We start from the raw sequence: 26979 nt of genomic DNA, 5'->3' as shown, positions 1-26979 counted from the left end.
TTTCATACAGTGCAGGAGAAATAAACCGAGGGACCAATATAAAAAGAGACCAATGACACATCTAGACTGTGAGGCTGACAAGAATAAAAAAAATTACAAGAACCATTAAGGGTTAATAATCTATAGGAGCATTTTTAGTCCTAATTAAGTACAGAGATTACTAGTCAAGACAGTGGGTCAAGTGACCAGTGCTTATAGGGGCATGGTGGGGTTGGGGGTCCCTGGTGGGGAGAGTAGGACAAAAGGGTGCATGTGACCATATGGTTATGGTTTTAGGTGGTGGCTGACCCATGGTAGGGGCGTTTAGGTTTGTTGCTTGAAAGAAAAAGGATATGAGCTTTTTTTTTTATAGGTTACTGGATTCCTCTATTTCTTTTTATCTATTTATCTGTGAATTACCAGTGATGTATGGAAGCGAGAAAAGGAACATAAAATTGAATGTAGTTTCTAGTTGAAAAGTTATATACTAGATTGGAATTTTAGAGGTGGTGACATTCTTCTAATATCTATCTATCTATCTATCTATCTATCTATCTATCTATCTATCTATCTATCTATCTATCTATCTATCTATCTATCTATCTATCTATCTATCTATCTATCTGTCATCTCTCTCTGTGTTTATCTATTTATCTATTCATCTCTTTTTATCTATCCATCTATCTTTCTATCTGTCTCTCTCTCCCTTTATAGATCTATTGATCGCTCTCTTTTTATCTATCCCATATCTGTTTAGTTCTCTCATATCTATCTATATCATATCTAACTATCTATCTTATCTAATCCTCATATGGAAAGTGTTTCTCCAGAATGTCCTGATTCTTGTTTGGGTCCTCCTGATTCTGCACGGTAAGATTCAATGTCTGTGATACATATACATCTATATATCTGTATATCCATATCTATCTACACACACTTAGAAATAAATAAATGGACTCCTCTTGGTCCCTCTGTACAGTCTCCTTGACGGAGTAGAAAGGGTTACCCTGGCAGAATTGGTAGCATGAGCTATTTATACCAGGCTGTGTCTGTTACAGCCGGCAGGCTGCTCGCACACCCCTCTCTATGTGTACAAGTGTGTGCATGCCAGTGTGAACGCAGCTCTCAGCAGCTTGGGTCAAATCTGCCACATGCAGCCTGTGTCCTGGGGGAGCAAGACGCAAGATGCAGGGTGAAAGCCCCTAGGACATCCACTCAGGAAGGCTTCATTCACAGGACAGAGACCAGGAGGACATCATCTCCGTCATCTGCTGGCTGAAAACCTGCAGAGCATCCAACCCACTGATTCTGCAGAACATCGCCCAATCATTCAAGTAAATATCTGTTCCATCATAGCCCTTCTTGTGAAAACATCATCTACTAAGAAGACCCAATAGAGGAGTTATGGCTCTTTAACACCTGCAGAGCATTGCACCATAAACTCCTTTAGACTATTGTATATCTGTGGTCATAGCCCATCCAGCAAGGAAGAGAATACTTCACTGTATCTTCATACACCAGGCTGCTGTTTGCTAGGACTCCTCTTCATATACCAGGCTGCTGTCTGCTAGGACTCCTCTTCATACACCAGGCTGCTGTCTGCTAGGACTCCTCTTCATACACCAGGCTGCTGTCTGCTAGGACTCCTCTTCATACACCAGGCTGCTGTCTGCTAGGACTCTTCTTCATACACCAGGCTGCTGTCTGCTAGGACTCTTCTTCATACACCAGGCTGCTGTCTGCTAGGACTCCTCTTCTTACACCAGGCTGCTGTCTGCTAGGACTCTTCATACACCAGGCTGCTGTCTGCTAGGACTCCTCTTCATACACCAGGCTGCTGTCTGCTAGGACTCCTCTTCATACACCAGGCTGCTGTCTGCTAGGACTCCTCTTCATACACCAGGCTGCTGTCTGCTAGGACTACTCTTCTTACACCAGGCTGCTGTCTGCTAGGACTCCTACTTCACCCACAAGACTTCCTATGCCCTTCTCACGCTCCTTTTTCTTGCAGACTTGGCATCTTGTACACTGAGGCGTGAGAGAAACTCAGCGTCAACACAGGTGTGACAAGCCCAGTCCAGGGATCCTTCATGCCAGCTCACCAAATTGGCACATGGAGTCCTTCTGCTTCATCTGTTTCCACCGGAAGGCTCTGCAGCAGCTGCCAAGCACAAGGTGAGAGTGGGCATTACACTGGTATATGTACCCAAAATATACGTGCCCTGTAATACAAGGTCACTCTGAATGTATTGCAAAATTGTGGAATAATTCAATTGTTACCATTATTTTGGCAGTGCCAGTCTGTAACTCATTACCTTTTATAACCCTATGTATTGACAGCAATTTAATGTGGGCAATGCCACATTAAAATGTTAATTTTCAGGTTACGCACAGGCTGGTTACAGTGCCAACCTCCGTTGATTTAATACAACTTCAGATCACCCACAGACTTTGCATTCCACTACTTTACCAGTTTATAGACAGGCTTAGTACAGGTACGATGGTCCTAAGCTAATTAATGCCAACCTAGTGCCCACCTCATCTTCAGTTTATAGACAGAAGGGCAGTATCACCCTGACCGACTCACCTGGCATACTCTGCATTAATCATAAGATGAACAGCATCTGTATACAAGAGCAATGTGAGCCATGCGCCCGTGTGATCATCACATGACCATGGCAGATTTTATCCCCATGGATGGTAAACAATGAAGGTTCCTTTTAATGACAGCAAGCAGAGATCTTGAAAACAGTGATAAATTGATACCAAAAGTATATTAGAAAATTGGATAACTATTTTTTTTACAATGAATAAGCTTCATTTGAGAAAACTAATATCCTTTTAAGATCTATGTTAATAGCCAGAGCAATGCATTTTGGGTCCAGTTCATTACCTCATCGTAACTAACTTGACCGCATAAATTAACTTCTTATAGTATATCCTGCCTATAGCCGGGGCTGCTTCATACTTTTCACACACGTCTATCTATCTATCTATCTATCTATCTATCTATCTATCTATCTATCTATCTATCTATCTATCTATCTATCTATCTATCTATCTATCTATCTATCTATCTATCTATCTATCTATCTATCCATCCATCTAATCTATCGATATCTTCCAGGCTTCTATGGTGGTGGACTGATAATCACAATACTTTTACAATTCCCAGATTCAGCCTTTTCATCTCATCCCTCATCCTCCGATACTCGTCACCTCACTTCTGTCTTCCTTTATCCCTACCTACTTATTTTCATTTCTCTCACCTGCAGATTCTCTTCCCCTATAAATATCTTCCTCCGCTCCCTGTCTCCCTCCCTTTCTCTGGCATCAAACGCTCTTCCTATCGCCCGTCCTCACACACTCCCTTAGACTGCGCTTCCGCACAGATTCTTTTATTCTTTGCTATCTCCAATATAAATAATCCCACTCTCCGTTTGATGATATTCTGGAAGCAAACGCTTCAGCGCAAGGATAAATAACTAAAACGAGAAGGGACTTAAAGGGATTCACCATACATAATGGTGGTCCCCTCCTAGAAGCTGTGGGGGTCTTGTTTCTTAAAGGTGTTCTGAACCCTTTCTAAAAACAAAGCTGGCACGACGTGAAACTCCAACTCTGCAGGGCATGCTGGGAGTGATAGTTTCTCAATAGCTGGAGACCCACAGGTTGGAGACTGCAATTCTGCCGGTTAGGCCAGTATTGTATACAGATGTGCCGTGGGGTTGTGGTATATACCGCCATATGTCTGTGACATACATACAACCATCAGTGACTCATTTGAGCTGTGTATCTCTCGCGGTCTCCTACTCCCATCATCCTCTGTCTAATGTCCTTTGCTCCTCTCAACACTCCCTGCCTGTCTCTTTTTCGGTAATTACACTTCTGAGAAGGTCTGTGGCCGCTGCGCCACTTTACTGATGGATTTGTGTGGTTATAAAGAGCCGGCCAGACCTGTCAGCCACTAATTCGAACAAAAATATCAATACCACTGGCCCCAGATCTGAGAGATTTCAATCTACTAACTACAGCTAGAGCTTTTTATATAGGGTTGTCGCTGACATCGGAGGGTTAAACGGATGTGCACCTCCGATAAGCTGCACTTATTATGGCACCTTCATAAAGTATAATAGGGTTGTCACCTACAGGCCTCATGCAGGTGCACGGAGCCTGTATGGTGATACACCTAGTCCCTACAGTTCTGTAGGAACTCCGTGCGCCGCTGCTTGGTGCCTCCATAAATTCTCCCCTGGAAACAGAGTTCTTCTTCTGGAGGGGCTACCTCCTTAGTACAGCACCCCTATGGAGACATATAGAGGTACAGTATGCGCTCATAGATTTCTATGGGTGCTCTATTACGAATTCCTACAACGTGGTCCCCGTAAAACAGTGTCCATGAGTCCTGTGAGTAACAATAAATCTCTTAAATTTAAGGTTATATTCACACGGTGCAGTAATTGTGTCGCAGAGCATTGCACCACTACCACAGTGCAAAAGAAACGTACGTCAAACTATAAATTCATGCCGTTTTTGGCCACTATTTGCAGTTGACTAAAAATAAAAAATTTGACGTGACCACAATCGCAGTAGAGTCGTCCGTATTTGAATGCAGTTTTGCGTGGTACGACTTTCGCACCATTACTTCCCTATGTGAATATATTCTAAAGAACACGTCCTGCTAAAACTAATAGTGTATATTCCTACGCGGCAGATTCATTGCGGAAAGTTCTGCGACTGAAAAATCCATCCCATACATCTGAATGAGGTTGTTTGTTTAGCAGGTGCATGGATTTCTGCAAGCCCCGTTCAGAGGAATAGGACAGTTAGAGAAATGTCTGCGACAAATCTGCTGTGTGTGAATGTACACGTAAAGATCGCCTTCTGTCAACTTGTTATTGTCAAATCGGCTGCACTTTAGGATCCGTATTAGGAATGCAGCACCCCCGGTTTTACTGAACCCGACATAGTTTACCATGGGGTTCCAACCTAGTGAGATGTATCATTGCCTGTCCATGTGTTTGGCTTTACACATCCCCTCTCCTATACTATGTCGCCGCATTCCAAGAGCCATAACTTGTTTTTTCGTCGCTCTAGCTGTATGTAGGCTTGTTTTCTGTGAGGCGAGTTATATTCGTTAATAGAACCATTTTTGGGTACATCTAATTTATTGATTACATTTTTTTGGGGTGGGAAATGGAAAAAAAAGCAATTTCGCCTTTGTTTTACGTTTTTTTTCATGCTGGTCACCGTGCAGTATGAATAACATGCTAACTTCACGTACAGTTTAATTATTTTTTAGTACCACTAGGGGACTTCCCAAAGTGATAGTTTGGTCGCTGATGGTCCTTGTTCACACTTTGCAGATTTGCTGCAGATTTTGCATGCATTTTAAAAAGCCAAAACCAGAATTGGATTCAGAAGGAGAGACATTTTAAGGCCTTTATTTATACCAAATCATTATTGCTTGTCAGTGTAGAACTGACAGGCAATCTTCAGCCGAGACAGGCTTGGGGGCCTTTATTAGGCCTCCTGCTGCCATGGCAACCCATCTACACCCTGCGATCCCTTCACTATTGACCACGGCATCTTGGGAGCTAAACAGCTGGGATCTGAGTTAGCTCTAATCTCGGCATTTGCATCGGGATGTTGGCTGTAGATTATAGCCGGCATCTGCTGCGAATGGCGCGATCACAGCTCCTGTGCCCGCGCCATTCTATGGACGTAATTGTACGCCCATTCCCGGGAATGTACTGCTAAAAGGGACATATAGTATGTGTATTTGCGGAAAGAGCCTAAAGGACATGGATCTTAATTTATCACAACTGTCTAACGGTAAAACTGTTCATGTTGCCTGTAGCAACCAATCAGAGCTTAGCTTTCATTTTACAAGAGCAGTTTATGAAATAAAAGCTGAGCTCTGATTGGTTGCTATGGACAACATGGGCAGTTTTTAATTCATGCCTCTTGCTTTATCAACATCTCCAGTTTCTAATTTCAGCAGTTCCGTCATTGTGGCATGGCCTTGAGTTACGAATATTTTTCTCTTATGTCTGTTGTTGTACTTCCACATGCTAACCAATAGAGGGTGCTGTGGTATCAAGTCATATCAATGGACAGATAAGCGGGCTTTTTCTACTCGGTCGTGTTATTGACATTGGTTTAGATGTACGACTTTGAAGCTGACCTGATTATTTATAGGGCTCCAAATATCCCGTATACACTAATCATGTTCAGACCTAAAAACAATCAGGTATCCGGGCTTCTTCCTGCTTCATCTGTGTGACATACAAGAAGTCAATATTACGACATTTGATCAACACGGCGCGTGCTTGCATTCTGGCTATGTGGAAACAGGTCGAGCCCCCCACGGTGCGCCTTTGGTTTCAGAAGATCCAAGAAGTGAAACGTAACGTAATAATTAAAGGAACACTGCGGTCAATTCTTTTTATCTCGGCCCCTCGTTTGGACAGTACACCCGGTAAAAGGTAGGGCAGGTAATCCTCTTACCGGGCGCTTTGTTGCCGAACGATCTCAGGGGCTGTTCTGTCACATGACCGCACTGTGACCACCCGATTCCTACAGCGTCTGCTATGTGGACTGGAAGTCACTTTCACTATGCATTCCTATGAGACTCGCATTGAACATCTCATAGGAATGCATAGTGAAAGAGACTTCCGGTTCACACAGCAGACCCTGTAAGAATCGGCGGTCACATGACATAACAGCTACCGGGATCGGAAGAGAAAATTCAGCAACAAAGCGCCAGGTAAGAGGTTTACCTGTCCTACCTTTTACCGGGCGTACTTTCCAAACTGGGGCCAAAATAAAAAAAATTAACCAGAGTTCTGTTCGAAAAGAGGACGACTCAAGGTCTAGAGGACTGTAGGATATTTACTGGGGATTTTTATGGCTTAGGGGGAAAATGCTTTTCCATATACGGCCCACCAAAAACCATGGAATCTGTATCTTTAAAACACGTTGGGGTCACTGTACTTTATTTCGCATTAATCCTCCACGGTTTTGCTAATTCAGCCTTGACACAGACAGGAGGTCAATATACTGTGTAAAAGATTAAGACAGCCGAGCAGTAAGGATTATTTTCTCAGACTGCGGCAGACAGGCCATATTATGTCGGCATTAAGTCATAAGTCAACCACCCATGCCGGATATCTGTCTATGTGTGACCTTCTCATTTCATAGATCATGTGACATCACTTATATCTACCGTGCGTCCCGGTACTTTACCCATATATGTAGGGATTATGACCGATTCCTCCTCTACCATGTGACCGTGAATGGTCATGTAAAGCTGATCAACTCAGTTGACCTGACCCCATGAGCGGCCGGCCAGGCTGTTCATTGCCGGCTCTACATCTAGGGGTTTGCAGCCATGATAAAGTGCTTGCTGTGTTCAGACAAATAATATAATCCATAGCAGGAAAGCAGATCATTTCTCTTCCTCACTGTAATATTCCGCAGCTGCAGGATTTAATCCCGTAGTCTCTTGATCAGTCCTCTGGCTGCGAAGATCTAACTAGATTCTTTGCTTTACCAGACTACGGACCATGATGCAATACAATGCAAGGTAAAGTAGGCGAGCGCAACTGTCCATGGTGCTGAAATCAGGAATGTGCTGGGTTACTAAACGTCAACTTTCTTATCTCCATTGGATAATCTATTGTTTTCTTTTATCAGCCATTTGAGGCTGACTGTAGTGATCATAAATGGGATAAGTGAGAGTGCAGAAAATTCTCTGCCCCTGAGATCCAGTCCCAGCTCCTAGGAGCCCTACCTTCCGCTGTGGTTCTACAGATCAGCTTCTGTCATCTCCCCATTTAGCTTTGGTCCCACAGGTCAGCTCCTAGGCCCTATAGTTCAGCTGTGCTTCATCACTTCAGCTTTTAGGGCCCCCATTCAGCTGCGGTTCCTCAGATCAGCTACTATGGCCCCCTAATTTCGCTGGGGTCCCTCAGATAGGCTCCCAGGGCCCCTACCTTCAGCTGTGGTCCCTCAGATCAGCTCCTAGGCCCCTTCCTTCATCTGTGGTTCTTCACATCAGTTTCTCTGGTCCCCTGCTTCAGTTGTGGTCCCTTAATTCAGCTCCTCGGGTCCCTTTCTTCTGCTGTGGTTATGCAGAACAGCCCCTTGTCATCTACCCATTTAGCTTTGGTGCCTCAGGTCAGCTCCTAGGCCCCCTTCATTCAGCTGTGGTTCATCACATCAGCTTCTAGGGCCCCATTCAGCTGCGGTCCCTCAAATCAGCTCTTAGGCCCCCTTCCTTCAGCTGTGGTTCTTCACATCAGCTCCTAGGACCCCATTTAGCTGTGCTCCCTTTAGATGAGCTCCTATGGCCCCCTGATTCAGCTGTGGTCCCTCAGGTCAGCTCCTAGGGCCTATACCTTCGGCTCTGGTTCCACAGATCAGCTCTTAGGCATCTCTCCATTCAGTTTTGATCCCTCAGGTCAGTTCCTTGGTCCCATACCTTCAGTTGTGATTCCACAGATCAGCTCCTGGTCATCTCTAATTCAACTTTGATCCCTCAGGTCAGCTCCTAGACCCCCTACTACTTCAGCTGTGCTTCCTCACATTCGCTCCTAGGGCCCCTACCTTCAGCTGTGGTTCCTCACATCAGCTCCTAGGGCCCCTACTTTCAGCTGTGGTTAGACAGATCAGCTCCTGGTAATCTAACCATTTAGCTTTGGTGCCTCAGGTCAGCTCCTAGGCTCCCTACTTCAGCTGTGGTTCCTCTTATCCGTTCCTAGGACACCCATTCAGATGTGGTTCCTCAAATCAGCTCCTGTGTCCCCCTTCAGTCATGGTTCTTCAGATCAGATAACTCACTTTGAACACCGAGTAATCACTACATGGGCTTTGAGTCCTATTGATAACAAGTCATAGAAACTGGCCTCGTGTCCTACTGGACCAATTGCTCTGATGAAAACGATCTGCCATACAAGTTGGGTTTAGTCATGGTTAGATGGCCATAGCTAATTACCAACCGTGTTATTTTTATCCTCATTATCATCTTTATTTGTAGAAAACAGTAAAGCAATTAAATGTCAATACTGTTTATGACTGTGTTAAAATGGAAACATGGTGCCCGGGGCCGGCAGCTGCCAGCTTCACTCCTGGCCAAAAATAGAAAAAAATGAAGAAATGCTCCTTTTGCATCATCCAAAGCAGTCGCTGAGGCTGCGTCCAGGATAATTGTCTGATAATTGTGAAATTGGAGAAGACTTTGTGAGGAGGGAATATTGAATCTGGATAAGGAGCGCTTTACTGAGAAGAGTAGATGTAGTTATCGTCCGCCGCCTGTCCGTTACCCCCCCCTCCTCGGAATAATGCGTTCCCGGAAGAAAGAAAACTCATCGTATCATTGGGAAAAATCAATGTGTTCCATTCTAAACCTTTTAGTGTTTCCCATAATCAGTGACCTTTATCGTCCTAAACATGGAAACCGTGGGGTTAATGGCTCCTAGGAGGGATATGAGAATCTTTTCCACCATCGCCAGACATAGTCCAAAGCAGCTGATTAATCTCGCCATAATGCAATTCATCGAATGAGTAAAATCCCCCAAACACATTGGATTCCTATTGGCAGATTCCACTTACTTGACATTTATTGCCACCGGGCATTCAATCTCTGGGTGAATTGGTCATGCTTGATTTTCACTGCCAATCCAGAGGGTTCCTCCTGCAGCAAAGTGCACAGACCCTAAGTGGCATAACTAAAACCTTACTGTACCACACTAGTTCTGCCATTTTGTTCATGAACCAGGAAGATCAGGATGAAGGCTGCTCACAAATAGGAGTGCATGGAATTGTGGGAGGATGAAAGTTTTGATAACCCTTTATTTTAGGCTTTCTTCCTTAAAGGGAACCTGTCACACGCATTTCACCTATTAATCCAGCAATACCTGGTGGTAGTGGGTGAAAAATCATTTCTATATAACCTATAATTGTCTTAGTCGGCTCTGTAGTTTTAGTATTCAGCTTTGTAGTGTTCCCGCACCGTATGCTAATGAGCATAAAAGAGTCAAATCTTCATTCCTCAAGTCTTTCTGAGTTCACCCCGCCTCCTTACTTTTGATTGACAGCTCCTCGCCTTCCCCCAACACGCAAAATTCTGCGCTTGTGCATTGATGTCCTCTTCTGGTGTGGGCGCACAAAGGGACGCCCGATTATTACGATAAAATGCGCAAAATGTTTGGAGACCGTTATTTACAGTCGGAGGAGGAGTTTAGGAGAGGGGATAACGGCAATGAACTTTTGATAGCAGCGGCCAGTGAGGGATAAGTAAAGTTCAATAGGTGAAATGCTGGCGACAGGTTCCCTTTAACCCGTTAGTGACCGACCCATCGTGTTTCTACGTCGGTCACTAACGGGCCTTATTCCGATGCCATAGACTTTTTACGTCGCGGCATCGGAATAAGTTTACAGAGCAGGGAACTGTCAGATCTCCCTGCTCTCAGCTGCTAGAGGCAGCTGAGGGCTGGGGGCGTCCCTGCTCTGCCGTGTGAGATCGATATTAGTATCGATCTCACACGTTTAACCCCTCAGATGCGGTGCTCAATAGCGAGCACCGCATCTGAGTGGTTTTGGAGAGAGGGAGGGAGCTCCCTCTCTCTCCCACCGACACCCGGCGATACGATCGCCGAGTGTCTGTGTCTCTAATGGCAGCCGGGGGCCTAATAAAGGCCCCCAGGCTGCCTGGAGTGAATGCCTGCTAGATCATGCCGCAGGCATGACCTAGCAGATGCCTGTCCGTGTTAAACGGACAGGCATTAATACACTGCAATACAAAAGTATTGCAGTGTATTATAAATGCGATCGCAGAATCGCATATTATAGTCCCCTAGTGGGACTAGTAAAAAAGTGAAAAAAAAGTTTAATAAAGTTAAAGTTAATTTTAAAAAAAATGTGAAAAAAAATGAAAAACCCAGCTTTTCCCCTTACAAACTGCTTTACTATTAAAAAAACAAAATAAAGTTAAAAAGTTACACATATTTGGTATCGCCGCGTCCGTAACGACCCCGACTATAAATCTATTACATTATTTAACCCGCACGGTGAATGCCGTAAAAAAAATAATAAAAAACTATGGAAAAATTGCTGTTTTCTGTGAATCCTGACTTTAAAAAAATGTAATAAAAAGTGATCAAAAAGTCGCATCTACTCCAAAATGGTACCAATAAAAACTACAAGTCGTCCCGCAAAAAAAAGCCCTCAAACAACCGCATCGGCGAAAAAATAAAAACGTTACGGCTCCTCAAATATGGAGACACAAAAACAAATAATTTTGAAAAAAAAGTGTTTTTACTGTGTAAAAGTAGTAAAACATACAAAAACGATACAAATTTTGTATCGTTGCAATCGTAACAACCCGCTGAATAAAGTTATTGTGTTATTTATACCACACGGTAAACGGCTTAGATTTAGGACGCAAAAAAGAGTGGCGAAATTTCAGATTTTTTTCTATTCCCCCCCCAAAAAAAAGTTAATAAAAGTTAATCAATAAATAATATGTACCTAAAAATGGTGCTATTAAAAAATACAACTTTTCCTGCAAAAAACAAGACCTTATACAGCTATGTCGACGCAAAAAATAAAAAGGTTATAGCTCTTGGAATGCGACGATTGGAAAACGTAAAAAATAGCTGGTCATTAACCTCTTCCCGCGCTGCGCCGCAATAGTACGTCCTGCAGAGGGGTTAGTTCCCGCATCAGAACGTACTATTGCGGAGTAGTTCCCGGCGCACACTGTCCTAACGGACAGTGTCCGGGAACCAGGAGGTCAGCTGTCCCTGACAGCTGACACTCCAGCCTTGCCGGTCAGCGGACCATCGCCGCTGATTTCGGCAATTAACCCCATAAATGCGGCGACGGATTGCCGTCACCGCATTTAAGTGGTTTGAAGCACATCGGCAGCCCCCACGAAGTGATCGTGGGGGCTACCGATGCTTGTCGTGGCAATCGGAGGTCAGATAATGACCTCCGGGTTGCCATGTACGGAAGCCTCGGAGGAGCAGCCTCCGGCCGGTCCTCCGATGCTTCCTGTCAGTGTGACAGTCACGTCACAATGACAGTTAGAGTACATTACACTACGTGTGTAGTGTAATGTACTCCAGCAGCGATCAAAGCTGCAAGTCTAAGTGTCCCCTAGTGAGACAAGTGAAAAAAGTAGAAAAAAGAAAAAAAATGTTTTAAAAAAAAGTGTAAAAATAAAAGTTATAAGTTATATAAACAAACACTTCATTTTTTTCCTATAATAAGTCTTTCATTATAGGAAAAAAATGAACACGTTAAAAAAAGTACACATATTTGGTATCACCGCGTTCGTAATGACCCCAGCTATAAAACGATAATGTTATTTTTCCCACACGGTGAACACCGTGAAAAAAATCAATAAAAAACTACATCAGAATCGCTATTTTTTGGTCACCACCCCTACCAAAATAGAGAATAAAAAGTAATCAAAAAGTCGCATGTACCCGAAAATAATACCGATAAAAACTAAAACCCGTCCCGCAAAAAACAAGCCCTTACACCGCTTTTTGGACTGAAAAATAAAAAAGTTACGGCTCTCAGAATACGGTGACACAGAAAATAAATTATTTTATAAAAAAGTGATTTTATTGCGCAAACGCTGCAAAACATAAAAAAACTATATACATATGGTATCGCCGTAATCGTACCGACCCGCAGTATAAAATATAATGGTCATTTATAGTGCACGGTGAACGCCGCAAAAAAATAAACTAAAAAACATTGTCAGAATTGCTTGTTTTTGGTCACCCGGCTTGCAAAAAAATGTAATAAAAAGTGATCAAAAAAATCGCATGTACCCCAAAATGGTACCAATGAAAAGTACAGATTGTCCCGCAACAAATAAGCCCTCACCCAGCTCCGGTGGTGAAAAAATAAAGAGACGTTCTGGCTCCCAGGAATATGGCGATGCAAAATGTGCAGAGCGTTCTAAAAGCGGGTAACATCCGACACCATTATCAGTGTGACGCCGGCCACATATCTATGAATTATTATTTATTTACCGCATTATTATACCCTCTTATTATGCCCTGATGTTCTCCGCACAGATTACATATACCCCCACACTGAAATACCAGCGAAACCCAAAACAGAAAAACTACCAAGCAAAATCTGCGCTCCAAAGGCAAAATGGCGTCCCTCCCTTCTGAGCCTTGCAGCGTCCCCAAACAGCAGTTTGCGCCCACATATATGGCATCCCCATACCCGGGAGAACCCGCTTAACGTTTTATGAGGTATTTGTCTTAAGTGGCACAAACTGGGCATAACATATTATGCACTAAAATGGCACATCAGTGCAAAATTGTAATATTCACACCATCCGCTGTGCATTAACCCCTTTGAGCACTATGACTTAATAGCACGTCATGGTGCGGGGGTGATGTATGGAGCAGGCTCACGTGCTGAGCATGCTCCATAACCTGCGGGCGTCGGCTGTGTATTAGAGCTGACACCCGGGACTAACGGACAGGAACAGCGATCGTGCGGTTACAGAAGCCAGTAAAAATAACAATATACTGCAATACATTAGTATTGCAGCATATTGTATCCGCGATCCAATGATCGCTGGTACAAGTCCCCTAAGGGGACTAATAAAATGTGTAGAAGAATTCAAGTTATTAGTAGTGAGAAAGAAAAAAAAGTTACAAAAAAAAACCTTTTCCCATTTTTCTTCAAAAGTAATGTAAAAAAATAAACCGAATTGATATCGCTACGTCCGTAAAAGGCCGAACTATTACAATATGCCATTATTTAACTCGCACGGTGAACACCGTAAAAAACGTAAATAATTTAAACCGCCAAAATCGCTGTCGTTTTCGTTTTTACTGCACGACGAAAGCTGTAAAAACGAAAACCCGAAAAAATGGAATTAGATTTTTTTCCTATATTCTCCTATTTTTTTTCAGTTTCCCAGTACTTTTTATGGCACTTTAAATGGTATCAATAGAAACTACAATTTCTCCTGCAAGAAATAAGCCGTCACATCACTCTACTGACGGAAAAATAAAAAAGTTATGGCTCTTGGAAGGCGGAGAGTGAAAAACTAAAATAAGAAAGCAAAAAATGGATCAGTCCTGAAAGGGTTAATTCATTTCTAATGAAAAAAATGCATGACCCCATGTGGGGTATTTCCGCACTCGGGAGAAATTGCTTTATAAAAATTGGTTGTTTATTTCTCCTTTATCCCTTGTGAAAATGAGAAAATTCAACATTTTAGTGGAAAAAAATTGTGATATTAATTTTCTCCGCCTAATTCTAATAAATTCTGCAAAAGACCCGTGGAGTCTATATTCTCACTATACCCCTAGAAAAATTCCTTGAGGGGTGTTTCCAAAATGGGGTAACTTGGGGGGCTTCCACTGTTTTGGTCTCTCCAGGGCGTTGCAAAGGCGGCATGGCACCGAAAAACAATCCATCAAAATCCGTGCTCCAAAATCCAAATGGCGCTCCTTCCCTTCTGAGCGCTGCCGTGGGTCCAATCAGCAGTTTATTACCACATATGGGGTATTGCCGTAATCAGGAGAAAATGCTTTACAAATGTTGTGGTTCTTTTTTCCTTTATTCCTTCTATGCTTTTTCAGAAAAAAAGTTGATTTTCATTTTCCCTGCCTAATTCCACTAAATTCTGCAAAAAACCTGTGTGGTCAAAATGCTAACTATACCCCTAGATAAATTCCTTGAGAGGTGTCGTTTCCAAAATGGGGTCACTTTTGGGGGGTTTCCCCTGTTTTGGTCTCTCCAGGGCGTTGCAAACGCGACATGGCACCAAAAAACAATCCAGCAAAATCCGTACTCCAAAATCCAAATGGCACACCTTCCCTTCTGAGCCCTGCTGTGGGTCCAATCAGCAGTTTATTACCACATATGGGATATTACCGTAATCGGGAGACATTGCTTTACATATTTATAGAAAAGAGATGTGGTTATTCAAAACCATACCTAAACATACCCAAAATTGCAATATAATATAGCACGGTGCCATTCCTGATAAAGAATATTGAAAAAGAAAAAGAAAAAAATGTTCCAGGAATATAGCTCTTGGGTTGGATAAAATTTAACAAAATATTTTATTTATAAATCCAGATAATACCGGCAGTATAAATTTATACTGCCGGTATTATCTGGATTTATAAATAAAATATTTTGTTAAATTTTATCCAACCCAAGAGTGCCTAGCTATATTCCTGGAACATTTTTTTCTTTTTCTTTTTCAATTGCTTTACATATGTTGGGGTGCATTTTCTTTATTATTTCTTGTAAATATTAAAAATTTCTATGTTTTTTCAGAAAAAAGTAGATTTTTATTTTTACAGACTAATTCTAATAAATTTAGCGAAAAACCTGTGCGGTCAAAATGCTAACTATACACCTAGATAAATTCCTTGAGGGGTGTAGTTTCCAAAATGGGGTAACTTTTGGGGTGTTTCCACTGTTTTGGCACCACAAGATCTCTTCAAACCTGACAAGGTGCCTAAAATATATTCTAAAAAAAAGGAGGCCCAAAATCCTCTAGGTGCTCCTTTGCTTCTGAGGCCGGTGCTTCAGTCCATTATCACACTAGGGCCACATGTGGGATATTTCTAAAAACTGCAGAATCTGGGCAATAAATATTGAGTTGCATTTCTCTGGTAAAACCTTCTGTGTTACAAAAAAAAAATGTATTAGAAATTAATTTCTGCAAAAAAAATAAAATTTGTACATTTCACCTCTACTTTGCTTTAATTCCTGTGAAACGCCTAAAGGGTTAAAACACTTTGTGAATGCTGATTCGAATACCTTGAGGGGTGCAGTTTTCAAAATGGGGTGATTTCTGGGGATTTTCTAATATATAAGGCCCTCAAAGCCACCTCAGACTGAACAGGTCCCTGAAAAAATAGCCTTTTGAAATTTTCTTTAAAATATGAGAAATTGCTGCTTAAGTTCTAAGCCTTGTGAGGTCATAGAAAAATAAAAGGATGTTCAAAAAACGATGCAAACATAAAGTAGACATATGGGAAATGTTAACTAGTAACTATTTTGTGTGATATTACTATCTGTTTTACAAGCAGATACGTTTACATTTAGAAAAATGCTAATTTTTGCTAATTTTTTCTAAATTGTGGTGTTTTTCAGAAATAAATACCAAAATTATCGACAACATTTTTTCACTAACATAAAGTACAACATGTCACGAGAAAACAATCTCAGAATCGCTTGGATAGGTAAAAGCATTCCAACGTTATTACCACATAAAGTAACACATGTCAGATTTGAAAAAATCGGCTGGGTCCTGAAGGCCAAAACAGGCTGGGTCCTGAAGGGGTTAAGGGGTTAAACATGTCGACACTATTTTGTTTTTTTAATTTAAATAGATTGAACGATTTCTTTAATATATCTTTATGGGGGCAGGAGCTCCGTTTTTTTTTTATACAGCGCTTCCAATCCACTGCCGTTTTAACCAATTCTTTTCGAATAAGCGGTCATATATGTGTACATGAGGAATAACATTATTTCTGGTCATTATATGACTTGTATGTGGCATTATTTAGCAGTTTTCCCCTCTGCAGGCTCTATGTGTAATTCTCAGTTGTCTCAAAGCTCAAAGCTCATATCTTCTATACACTGCACACACAGAAGAGGAGAATCCTGCTCTCCTGTCTCTATTTATAACACACATCTGTATATATAGAAGCTGCAGCAGCATGGGAGACAATATACCGCAGTGAAGCTGTGACTATAGTACTGGAGTGGGATAATAACACTTACTAGAAGCTGCAGCAGTGTCTGTGTGTCTCACTGTCTCTATCTCACTCTCCTCCTGCTCCCTCCTCCACCTCCCCTCTCTATAGACTTTTATGGGCAGCTGTTACCAGATCCCTCAGTGACCTAATAGTCCAGCTTGTCTTGAGGAGACAGAAAAAGCAGTCAATTCAGAGTGAGTGAACAGTTAGGAAGGGGGATGAGAGGAACCTGATAATTGGAGAAAGAGGCATTTTTCTCTAATAAGATATATTACAAAGTTTATTTTATTCGAATGTGCTATTAATTTATGCAAAGTGTGTGCACAGTGCAGTGCCTATTTAATGTTCAAATGCTGCCTGCCTGCATCTACCACTAGGGGGAGCTAACGGCATTCTGTTTTATTATTCAGTTTAATGTATACACAATATGCAGTAAGCTCCCTCTAGTGGTTACCTTAGGTAGCCAGAATTTTATAATTTAACTCTATGGCTATGCAGAGGGTTTAAAGCCCTGTATTAGAAAACCTGTGCTCCAACTGCTTTAAATATATATATATATAGTGTGTGTCTGTAAAACCAGAAAAACAATTACTATTTCCTTTACCTTTAGCAAAGTGCTAAAGAATGGAGTTAGAACAATGTACGCCATCCAGAGGAAGGCGAGTATCCACAAGAGACTGATATTCTATATTATTCAGCCCTCATAGGAATAAGACTCCTGGGAAATCATTATAGATTACTAAGCCAACCATGTCTTCCATATCTCTCAGAGCCTTAGGCTACCAGGCGGCACTCAACCCTGTTAAAACATATAACACCATGAAAGTCAAGTTTTTCTGGGATTTTCCTTCCAATATATATATATATCTATGGTCTGGGCAATTGTCCCGGGCTTCCGTTTACTGGAGAGGGGGGGGGGGGGACTCTGAGAGACCCCAGGAGCAAACTTCAACCACCTAGTATTATTTAGCTGCGTATGGGGGTATTATTTGGGAACTGAATTACAGTATTATGTGGTTCCATTTAGCAGAGTATTATTTGAGTATTCTATACAGTTTAGGAGTATTATAAGGGCTGTATATTTCAGTAATTGTTGTGCTACATATGTAAGTATGTCTGCATCCACCTACTGGTCATAGTTGGTACTGCTGTACCACTTTTTGTTTATGTATGGTTTCTTTTTTTTCTTTTTTGTTTCTCTAATACAAAATCTGGATATTTTAATATGAGGCCATGTTGCAGTTTCATGTTTTCTTGGAATTGTGAATTTTCTGTAATTGTCCTTGAATTTGTGTGAGACCATGATAAAATGTATCTGCCATCTACAGCATATAGAAAAGATATTAAAAAAACATAACCCAACACTTTTCTGTATTTTTTTTTGCAAGAAGAGTGTGTCCCTCTAATGTACGTATGACTAGTGAGTTTTGTACTGTTGGCAAGTAAAAAGGTAAAAAAAAAATAGGCCTCTGGAAGAAATTGATGGTCCCGTCTGAAAAAAAATAAAAAAAGTACTATTAAAGCACTTTGAGTTAATAGAGGGGGAGGATGTCACCATTTGAGACACTAATCGTTTAGCTTGAGTGGAGGACCCATCAATCCATTGCATGGACATCCCAATGATTTCAATGTGTAATGCTTAATTTCTCCTGTGGTGGTGCTGCAGGGAAATCAAACACTTACTGTTGCTTTCCACAGCTGATCACTGGGGCTCTAAAGAGGTTCTCTATAATGTTTGGGATGAAAACTTAGTTAAAACAGGGTCATTTCTTCTCAAAACAGACAGAAACCCATATTTTCCAAAAGGTTGTACTGTAGACCTTCCAGAAAGCGCAGCACAAGTGACCGGTGTATAATATGGAACAATATGATGTCAATTCATTTTCCTAAACGATTAAGTATATAGATTTCAGAAAATTCTTCCACTTTTCCAAATCAATGTTATGTGCTAAGACAGATCAATGAATCAATGAATGAGTGGATATCAATCAATGGAGAAGTAATTCATTTCATTATATTGTCACAATATTTAAAATAAAAGAGAAAGTGGAGAATGGAAACGCCGCATTGCAGATTTTGATAAAACGATATAAATGGCAGCTTAAAATTAAAATTGGATTAAAATTTTTAGAAAAGTTTACTGTCGTCCTGGATAGATAAGGAAATACGAATATGGCTTCTCATATCCCTAAGGGTATGTTCACACACACTAATTACGGACGTAATTCGGGCGTTTTTGCCCCGAATTACGTCCGAAAAATGCGCCTCAATAGCGTTGACAAACATCTGCCCATTGAAAGCAATGGGCTGACGTTTGTCTGTTCACACAAGGCGTATATTTACGCGCCGCTGTCAAAAGACGGCGCGTAAATAGACGCCCGCGTCAAAGAAGTGACCTGTCACTTCTTGGGGCGTAATTGGAGCCGTTATTCATTGACTCCAATGAATAGCAGCGCTAATTACGCCCGTAATTGACGCGGCGTTCAAGTGCCTGCACATGCCGGTACGGCTGAAATTACGGGGATGTTTTCAGGCTGAAACATCCCCGTAATTTCAGCCGTTACGGACGCCCTCGTGTGAACATACCCTTATATCTCAATGAAGGACACATTAACCCTTTCAGGACCAGACTAATTTTCGTTTTTATGCTTTTGTTTTTTTCCTCCCCACCTTCAAAAAGACAAAACTCTCTCTTATTTTTTGACACAGCCATACGAGGGCTTAATTTTTACGGGACAAGTTGTACTTTCTGATGGTACCATTTTAATGTTCTGTGCGATGTACTGGGAAGCTGGAAAAGTTCAGAATGGGTTGAAATTGGAAAAAAACAGCAGTTTTGCCATTTTCTTATGGGTTTCTTTTTTACGGTGTCCAATGTACGGTGAAAATGACGCATTACCTTTGTTCGGCGGGTCAATATGATCACATTGATACCACATTTTATACAGTTTTTGTTATGTTTTTAGTACCTAAATATGTAACTTTTATAGTTCGGGAATTTTTGGACGTGGGGATACCTCATGTGTTTGTTTATTTTTATATGTGATCTAGGGAAAGAGGGGTGATTTTAATTTTTATATATTTTTATTTATATATATTTTTATTATTCTTTTTAAAAAACAAAACTTTTTTAACTTTTATTTAGACTCCCTAGGGGGCTTGAACCTGAGATCATTAGATCACTTTTCCCATATCACAATATTGCAGTCTATGGCAAAATGAGTGCATTGCTATTGGTAGGTCTCAATCGCAATCTCCCTATAGCAGGACTGTGAGCGTTCACAAGGCCCCCCAGCCCCCCACTGCTAGAGGTATACATCTCGCCCCGCGGGAGCCGGTGTCCGCCCAGAATTGAAAGGGGCAGTAAAAGCCCCTCAGATGCCGGTGGTCACATCTGACACCAGCATCTGAGGGGTTAAATGCTTGCGATCAGAATTTTTTTCTAATCGCAAGCATTGCCGCTGGGTCTCAGCAGACACCCGGCGGCCATGGAGCCCGCTCTGCTCCTGAGCGGGTGCTATTTTTTAAATACACTTTCCCGACGTAAATAGGCATATTAGTGACGGGAAAGGGTTAAAGGGACTCTGTCTCCAGGACCTACCCCTTTGGAGCGTCTAACAGATGTATATCAGCCACTGACATTTTTACGGGAGTGTCTCGCAAACTAGACCATGAATTTTTCTGCTGGGGGCGCTACTGAGCAGTCAGATTCATATATTCCTATTTCAGGACCGCAGGTTTTTCGTTTTTTGCGTCGACGCATTTCGAGAGCCATAACTTCTTTTTGTCGCTGTAGCTGTATGAGAGCTGGTTTTTTTTTGTGTGTATTTTTTGCTGTAGGAGTTGTATTTTCCAATGGCATCATTTTAGGGTACATATAACTTATTGTTTGAATTTTATTAACTCTTTCTGAGGGGAATGGGAAAAAAAAAACATCAATTCTGCCTTTGGCAATCTATTAGGCGGTGCCTTCCGTGCGGCAAAATAGGTGCAGGCATGGGGGCCGTCGATCGTGTCTTTGGCTACACTCATTCACGATAATAAAATGTGGGAACAATATGATTTCGAACTTTAGCGAATTATATCCTTGAACTACGACCATTGCAGCCCTCCCCAAGACACAAATGTAAAAGAACACTTGAGTATATGCGTCACTCTCGTTAAATACTTCCTTGCTTCCAAATGAAAAGAGAACAATAGTGGAAATGAGGACGGGGACAGCTGTTGAAGTAGCCAGTGCTGCAGAACTTTCTTAAAGGGAATCAAACCATCAGAAAATTACATATTTCTTACCAAATTGTTTTAGTATTGTTTATCGTTTTGATTGTTTTCAGTGGATTAAATCGGAGGCAAATACGTCATTGCCGTTGTTCCAATGTTTTCTTTGTGTTTACCTCCAGCTGCCACTAGGGGGAGCTCACTGCATACAGATTTATACAGCTCCCTATGAGTTCAATGCTAGCTGTCTAAATAAATATACAATGAGCTCCCCCTAGTGGTGGGTCACCAGATTTTTATCTCTATCATTGTATAATCTTGGAAGCAGAGGGATTTGGAGCTCTTCATCAGAAAAAGAGCGCTCCAACCCCTATAAAGATATATTATAAAATGAATCAGTGCAGAATTGTGGCCATAAAAATTAAATGATGTTATGAAATGTAATTTAAATAATACTTTAAAGCAAATTCCAATAATCCGGCATCCAGGACCTTTTGACGTGCTGGATCATGGGAAACTGGTTTATAAAAATGTGATACCCTTATACATACAGACACACCTACGAGGTGCGGGGTGGGGATGTATATAGAAACACTGTTCGGATTTACTGTATGGCAGATGGAGACTGAAGTATCCCGATCACTCACTGGTCAGGAAACAATATCTTGAAGTCTCTATAAGACCATCGGACGCTTTCAGTTGTATTAACCCCTTCACTACTAAGCACATGCATCTTGCAGATCTCTACACAGAGAATGCCTTCTACACAATAGCAACCCAGATGTTTCAATGCAATTAAAATGCATTGTACAAATGGTGACATAGTATAGCTGTAGACTTGGACTTGGAGACTTGGAGGATAATGTTACAGCAACGTTTTTGATATATATGTTGCTGTAACTTTACCTTCCTAGTCTGGAGCATGTTTACCAGGGGTGTAACCTGTAACCATGGGGCCCGATAGCAAAACTTGGAACAAAGCTCCACTTCACCATGATCACTTTCAGCCGCGAGGTCAGAACATGAAAAGCTTATGATTATTTTATTCTCTACTCGGTGACATGTTTCTTTCCCTAATGAACTAGGCAATGCACAAAGTAGTCACAATACAGAGGTAATGCACACAGCAATGTCACAGCATAAAGATAATTAACGTGAATCATAGGGGAATTAAGTTACGGCACAGGAATCATGCACACCGTGATGTCACAGTGCATCCCTAATAAACACAGTGATGTCACAGTGCAGGAGTAATAAACACAGTGATGTCACAGTGCAGGAGTAATAAACACAGTGATGTCACAGTGCAGGAGTAATAAACACAGTGATGTCACAGTGCATCCCTAATAAACACAGTGATGTCACAGTGCAGGAGTAATAAACACAGTGATGTCACAGTATAGGGATAATAAAGACAGTGATGTCACAGTACAGGGATAATAAACACAGTGATGTCACAGTACAGGGATAATAAAGACAGTGATGTCACAGTACAGGGATCATAAACAGTGATGTCACAGTACAGGGATAATAAAGACAGTGATGTCACAGTACAGGGATAATAAACAGTGATGTCACAGTACAGGGATAATAAACAGTGATGTCACAGAGCAGGGATAATAAACAGTGATGTCACAGTACAGGGATAATAAACAGTGATGTCACAGTACAGGGATAATGCACACAGTGTTGTCACAGTGTAGGGGTAATGCATACAGTGATGTCACAGTACAGGGATAATAAACAGTGATGTCACAGTGTAGGGGTAATGCATACAGTGATGTCACAGTACTGGGATAATAAACAGTGATGTCACAGTACAGGGCAAATGAACACAGTGATGTCACGGTACAGGGATAATACAGTGATGATACAGTACAGGGATAATAAACACAGTGATGTCACAGTACAGGGATAATAAACACAGTGATGTCACAGTACAGGGATAATAAACACAGTGATGTTACAGTACAGGGATAATAAACACAGTGATGTCACAGTACAGGGATAATAAACACAGTGATGTTACAGTACAGGGATAATAAACACAGTGATGTTACAGTACAGGGATAATAAACACTGTGATGTCACAGTACAGGGCAAATGAACACAGTGATGTCACGGTACAGGGATAATACAGTGATGATACAGAACAGGGATAATAAACACAGTGATGTCACAGTACAGAGATAATGCACACAGTGATGTCACAGTACAGGGATAATAAACACAGTGTTGTCACAGTATAGGGGTAATGCATACAGTGATGTCACAATACAGGGATAATAAACACAGTGATGTTACAGTACAGGGATAATGCACACAGTGATGTTCAATGACAGGATAATGCACAAGGGGATTTCATAGCACAGGAATATACATACAAAAATGGAGAAAAAACGAATGTTGTCACATTGCAGGTCTAATGAGTACAATGGTGTCACAGTATAGAGAACACATATAGTGAGGTTACTGTAGAGTTGCAGTTTTTTTAAACAGCTGAGGAGCCACAGGTTGGAGACCACTGACCTAGACCACTACATTGTAAGAGGCTCTCAGCTGTGAGTGGACGTGGTTATGACAGGTTTTTAGCCTTTGAATGTAAACAAGAATGTTTCCACTCACTTACAGCAAGTAAAGACCTTACAATGACGAGGTATTGAAATAAAAGTAGATTTGAAAATTGTAAAACTTTTCATTAGACTGATTACAATTTAACCCTGTATAATATACCGTACCATCAGAGAAATACCATCATTATGATATGTAACATACAGTATAGAGGATGAAGTATGTATATTAAACACAACAGGATCCCATACATCCAATGACATTTACAAAGGTCAAGAATAACAAGAATCTGTCAAAGGGAAATGAGAAGTCTTATTTCTGGTAAAAATCCTTCCATAGGTCCTTGTAATATGATGCCCTTAAGGGTGGCAGCAGTGGGGTACCTCGCCTCCTCCTGTAATTACTTTTCTAAATATAATTCTGTCGCTGAGAGTCTCCCTGTTATCACAGATGATTGCAACTATTAAATCTGCCTCACGTAATGACAATTTAGAAGGAATGTGATTTACAGTCTTTGGTCTATGAGAATAAATCTTGAAGAAGGTCGTTGTCATCACCTATGAAATAGCAAGACGTCTAGTCCTTCAACTGGGTAACATCAACAATTAAAGGGTAGTCCAGGATTAGGAAAAAGGATTTTTTTTTCTGAAACAGTGCCACACCTGTTCGTAGGCTATGTCTGGTATTGCAGTTCAGGCCTGTTGACTTGAATAAGGATGAGATTCAATACCAGGCAAAGCCCATGGACAGGTGTGGCGCTGTTTCTGGAATAAAATCGTAAACCTAGACAACTCCTTTAAAAGTGTTGCCTTAAAGGGGGTTTCTTATAAGTTATGGGATATCACTAGGACCCCCAGTATTGCAGCTCAACTCCATTGAAGTGAATGTGGCGCTGTTATTGGAAGAAAGCAGCCGTGTGTTTTAATCCTAGACAACCCCTTTTAAAAAGGTTCTCCATGATTTATTTTTTGCAAGGCCTTGTTCACACGCCATGTATTCGACACGTTTTTGCCGCCTTTTAAGCATCGAAAAACGCATCAAAAACACGTCAAATGCTTGCTTTAAGCTTCCCTTTGACATCAATGGGAAAACGCATTGTAGTGCATACGATGCGTTTCTTTTACGTTCGCGTGCTTAAAAAAACGTGTTGTGTAAAAAAAGAAGCGTCAGGTCAATTCTTGGTGCGTAAACACCTCCCCCGGAAAACGCACCTAATTCCCATAGTTAATGGGAGTCTTAATTACGTGCCCAAAAATGCAGCAAAAACGCCTGTACTTTAAAAAGCGCTTTGCAAAAACGCTAGCGTTTTCAACGCGTTTACACGTCGTTTTTTTATAGCGCCGTGTGAACAAGGCCTAATACGGCAGTAACAGAAAAATTTGGCTTGAGTACTGCTGAGCCTGCTTGCTCTTTCTCTTCACTCAATTGAGTGCCAAATCTGCTTTGATCCAAAGACCTGAATGATCTGAGACAGACTGGTTGCTATGGACATGATGCCTGACAACCAAGCGGCAGTAGCTGCTAGGGAATGTCTACATAGCAAGCAGTCTGTCTCAAAAAACGAAAGGCTCATGCACACGACCGTAGTGGTGTGCACGGCCGTGATTTGTGGCTCAGACGGCCGCGGAGTGTCACCCGCGAGCAGCCCGCAAATCGCGGGCCATGCACATGGCCGCGTGCATTCATTTCTATGAGCCTGGACCGCAAAACACATTCGTAATAAGACACGTCTGGAAACCACGGTCGTGTGCATGGGCCCATAGAAATGAATGGGGCCGCAATTCACCCGCAAAAAATACGTACGTGTGCATGGGGCCTAAGAGCTGCATTGGCTGAATGCTGAAGGGGAACAGTTGAAGTCAAGCCATGCCGTTCCCCATGTCAACATGTGTTATTAATCAGATTTTTATAAAAATACATTTAGGCGGAGCACCCCTTTAAGTTTATAGCATCACTGGACGTGTCCTACACTTTATAACCAGAACCTAAATGTCTTTCAAGAACAAACATCAAACTTTATTAGTCGCTATTTATAAAGGCGCCACCACTTATGATGTGTGTCTTGTAATACCGTCCTCCTATGTTCTTCTCACATGGGAGTGGACGTGGGCTTGTGATGTCTGCCTTGTGATGAAGCCCAATTAAAAGACCAAAAATGACACGTCCATGTACAAGAGACACATATCACGTTGTTAAAAAAAGACATTGTGTATGAGTCACACGACTAAAAATATTTGGTTTCGCGGTAATCTAGGTCAGAAAATAGATAATATTAATCAATACGGAAATAACAAGAAATGTTTTGCTGTTTTATCGTTAAGATGAACTAAGATGAACCCTTTCCATACGCCCTATTGGGACCTATGGATATCATAGAGGGTCTCCCCTACTTAGGACCTCCTTAGGACCCCCCTCTAAGAACCAAAGTAGAGAACAGCTCTAGCTCCGGGCCGGCTTAGTTTCAAAAAGGGGTTGCGGAGATGAGAAATGCATTACCATGAAGATTTTGAAATGAAAGGTACCCATACTTATTAGATAGCAATAGCCATTTTCAAGCCAGGGCTGAATTATAACAAGGGCTAGAGGGTCCACCATCATTTGGGGTTCTCCACCTCTCTGCCCCCGCCATGGTCTGATTTTAAAGTAGTCATATATATAGTTTGGGGACTCCATAGTTCTGTTGGCACTGCTCACTGTATGACACTATATGACATCATTATGTGCCACCATATTTCATACCTGGAGCCATATCCCGCTAAAATTACTCTATAGCTCCCTCCTTCCATACGCAAAGGCAAGGGGCCCAACTCATGTTTGCCGAGTGGCCTCCACAAACCGTGATCCAGCCCTGACTCTAGAGACTCCCTAACAAGCATGTTCAAGACTCAAAAATATTTTTGCCATTACATTTCCCATAGAGGTAATCAACCCTTTCACCCCAGACTCTCCTACTTCCCCGTCCATGTGTCCGTCGTCACAATTGTTTTGTTATATTCCTGAATTGGGAGAAGCAGGATAAACAGAACTATAGGTTCCTACCATAAATGGCAGGGGTTGGATACTGTCCTATAGTCCGTAAACGTATCTTTATTGTTGTTCTTGCGTTATATTCATAAACCAGGAAGATCCGGATGAGCGGTACTATAGGCCCCTCCCACATAAGGGGAGTCTATAGTGCCTCCTGGAATAGCTCTCGAAGTTCTTGTCAATCTGAGAGTAGATGATTGTCTCACAGGTGAGAAATAACCTGCATCCATTGTGCCAAATCAATGCAACCGCAGGGGGACGGAATGGTGATTGCCGTATGCGTCATACTATTCTCTCCTCGTGCAATCAGGAATCTCCCAAGACGTCCTCCTGACATTACTATTTTTGATTCTTAATTTTCCACGGTGTTCTTTACTTAAGCACAATGGGAATGGAAATTAGAGCTGGTACGTTC

General features: G+C 41.7%; 1 protein-coding gene across 1 annotated transcript in view; it reads left to right on the top strand.

The window, feature by feature from the left end:
- Positions 1 to 1066: 1066 nt before the first annotated feature.
- SBK1 (SH3 domain binding kinase 1) overlaps positions 1067 to 26979 on the top strand; it is a 57991-nt gene continuing 32078 nt past the window's right edge. Inside the window, exon 1 of the mRNA XM_075830477.1 lies at positions 1067 to 2154. Coding sequence (XP_075686592.1) covers positions 2093 to 2154 — 62 coding nt within the window. The 5' untranslated portion in view covers positions 1067 to 2092. The remainder of the gene's footprint in view (positions 2155 to 26979) is intronic.

The sequence above is a fragment of the Rhinoderma darwinii genome, chromosome 6, assembly GCF_050947455.1.
Source record: "Rhinoderma darwinii isolate aRhiDar2 chromosome 6, aRhiDar2.hap1, whole genome shotgun sequence".
NCBI classification, from domain to species: Eukaryota; Metazoa; Chordata; class Amphibia; order Anura; family Rhinodermatidae; genus Rhinoderma; species Rhinoderma darwinii.
The sequence above is the reverse complement of the archived record's forward strand: the minus strand, read 5'-3'. Positions and strand labels throughout refer to the sequence as shown.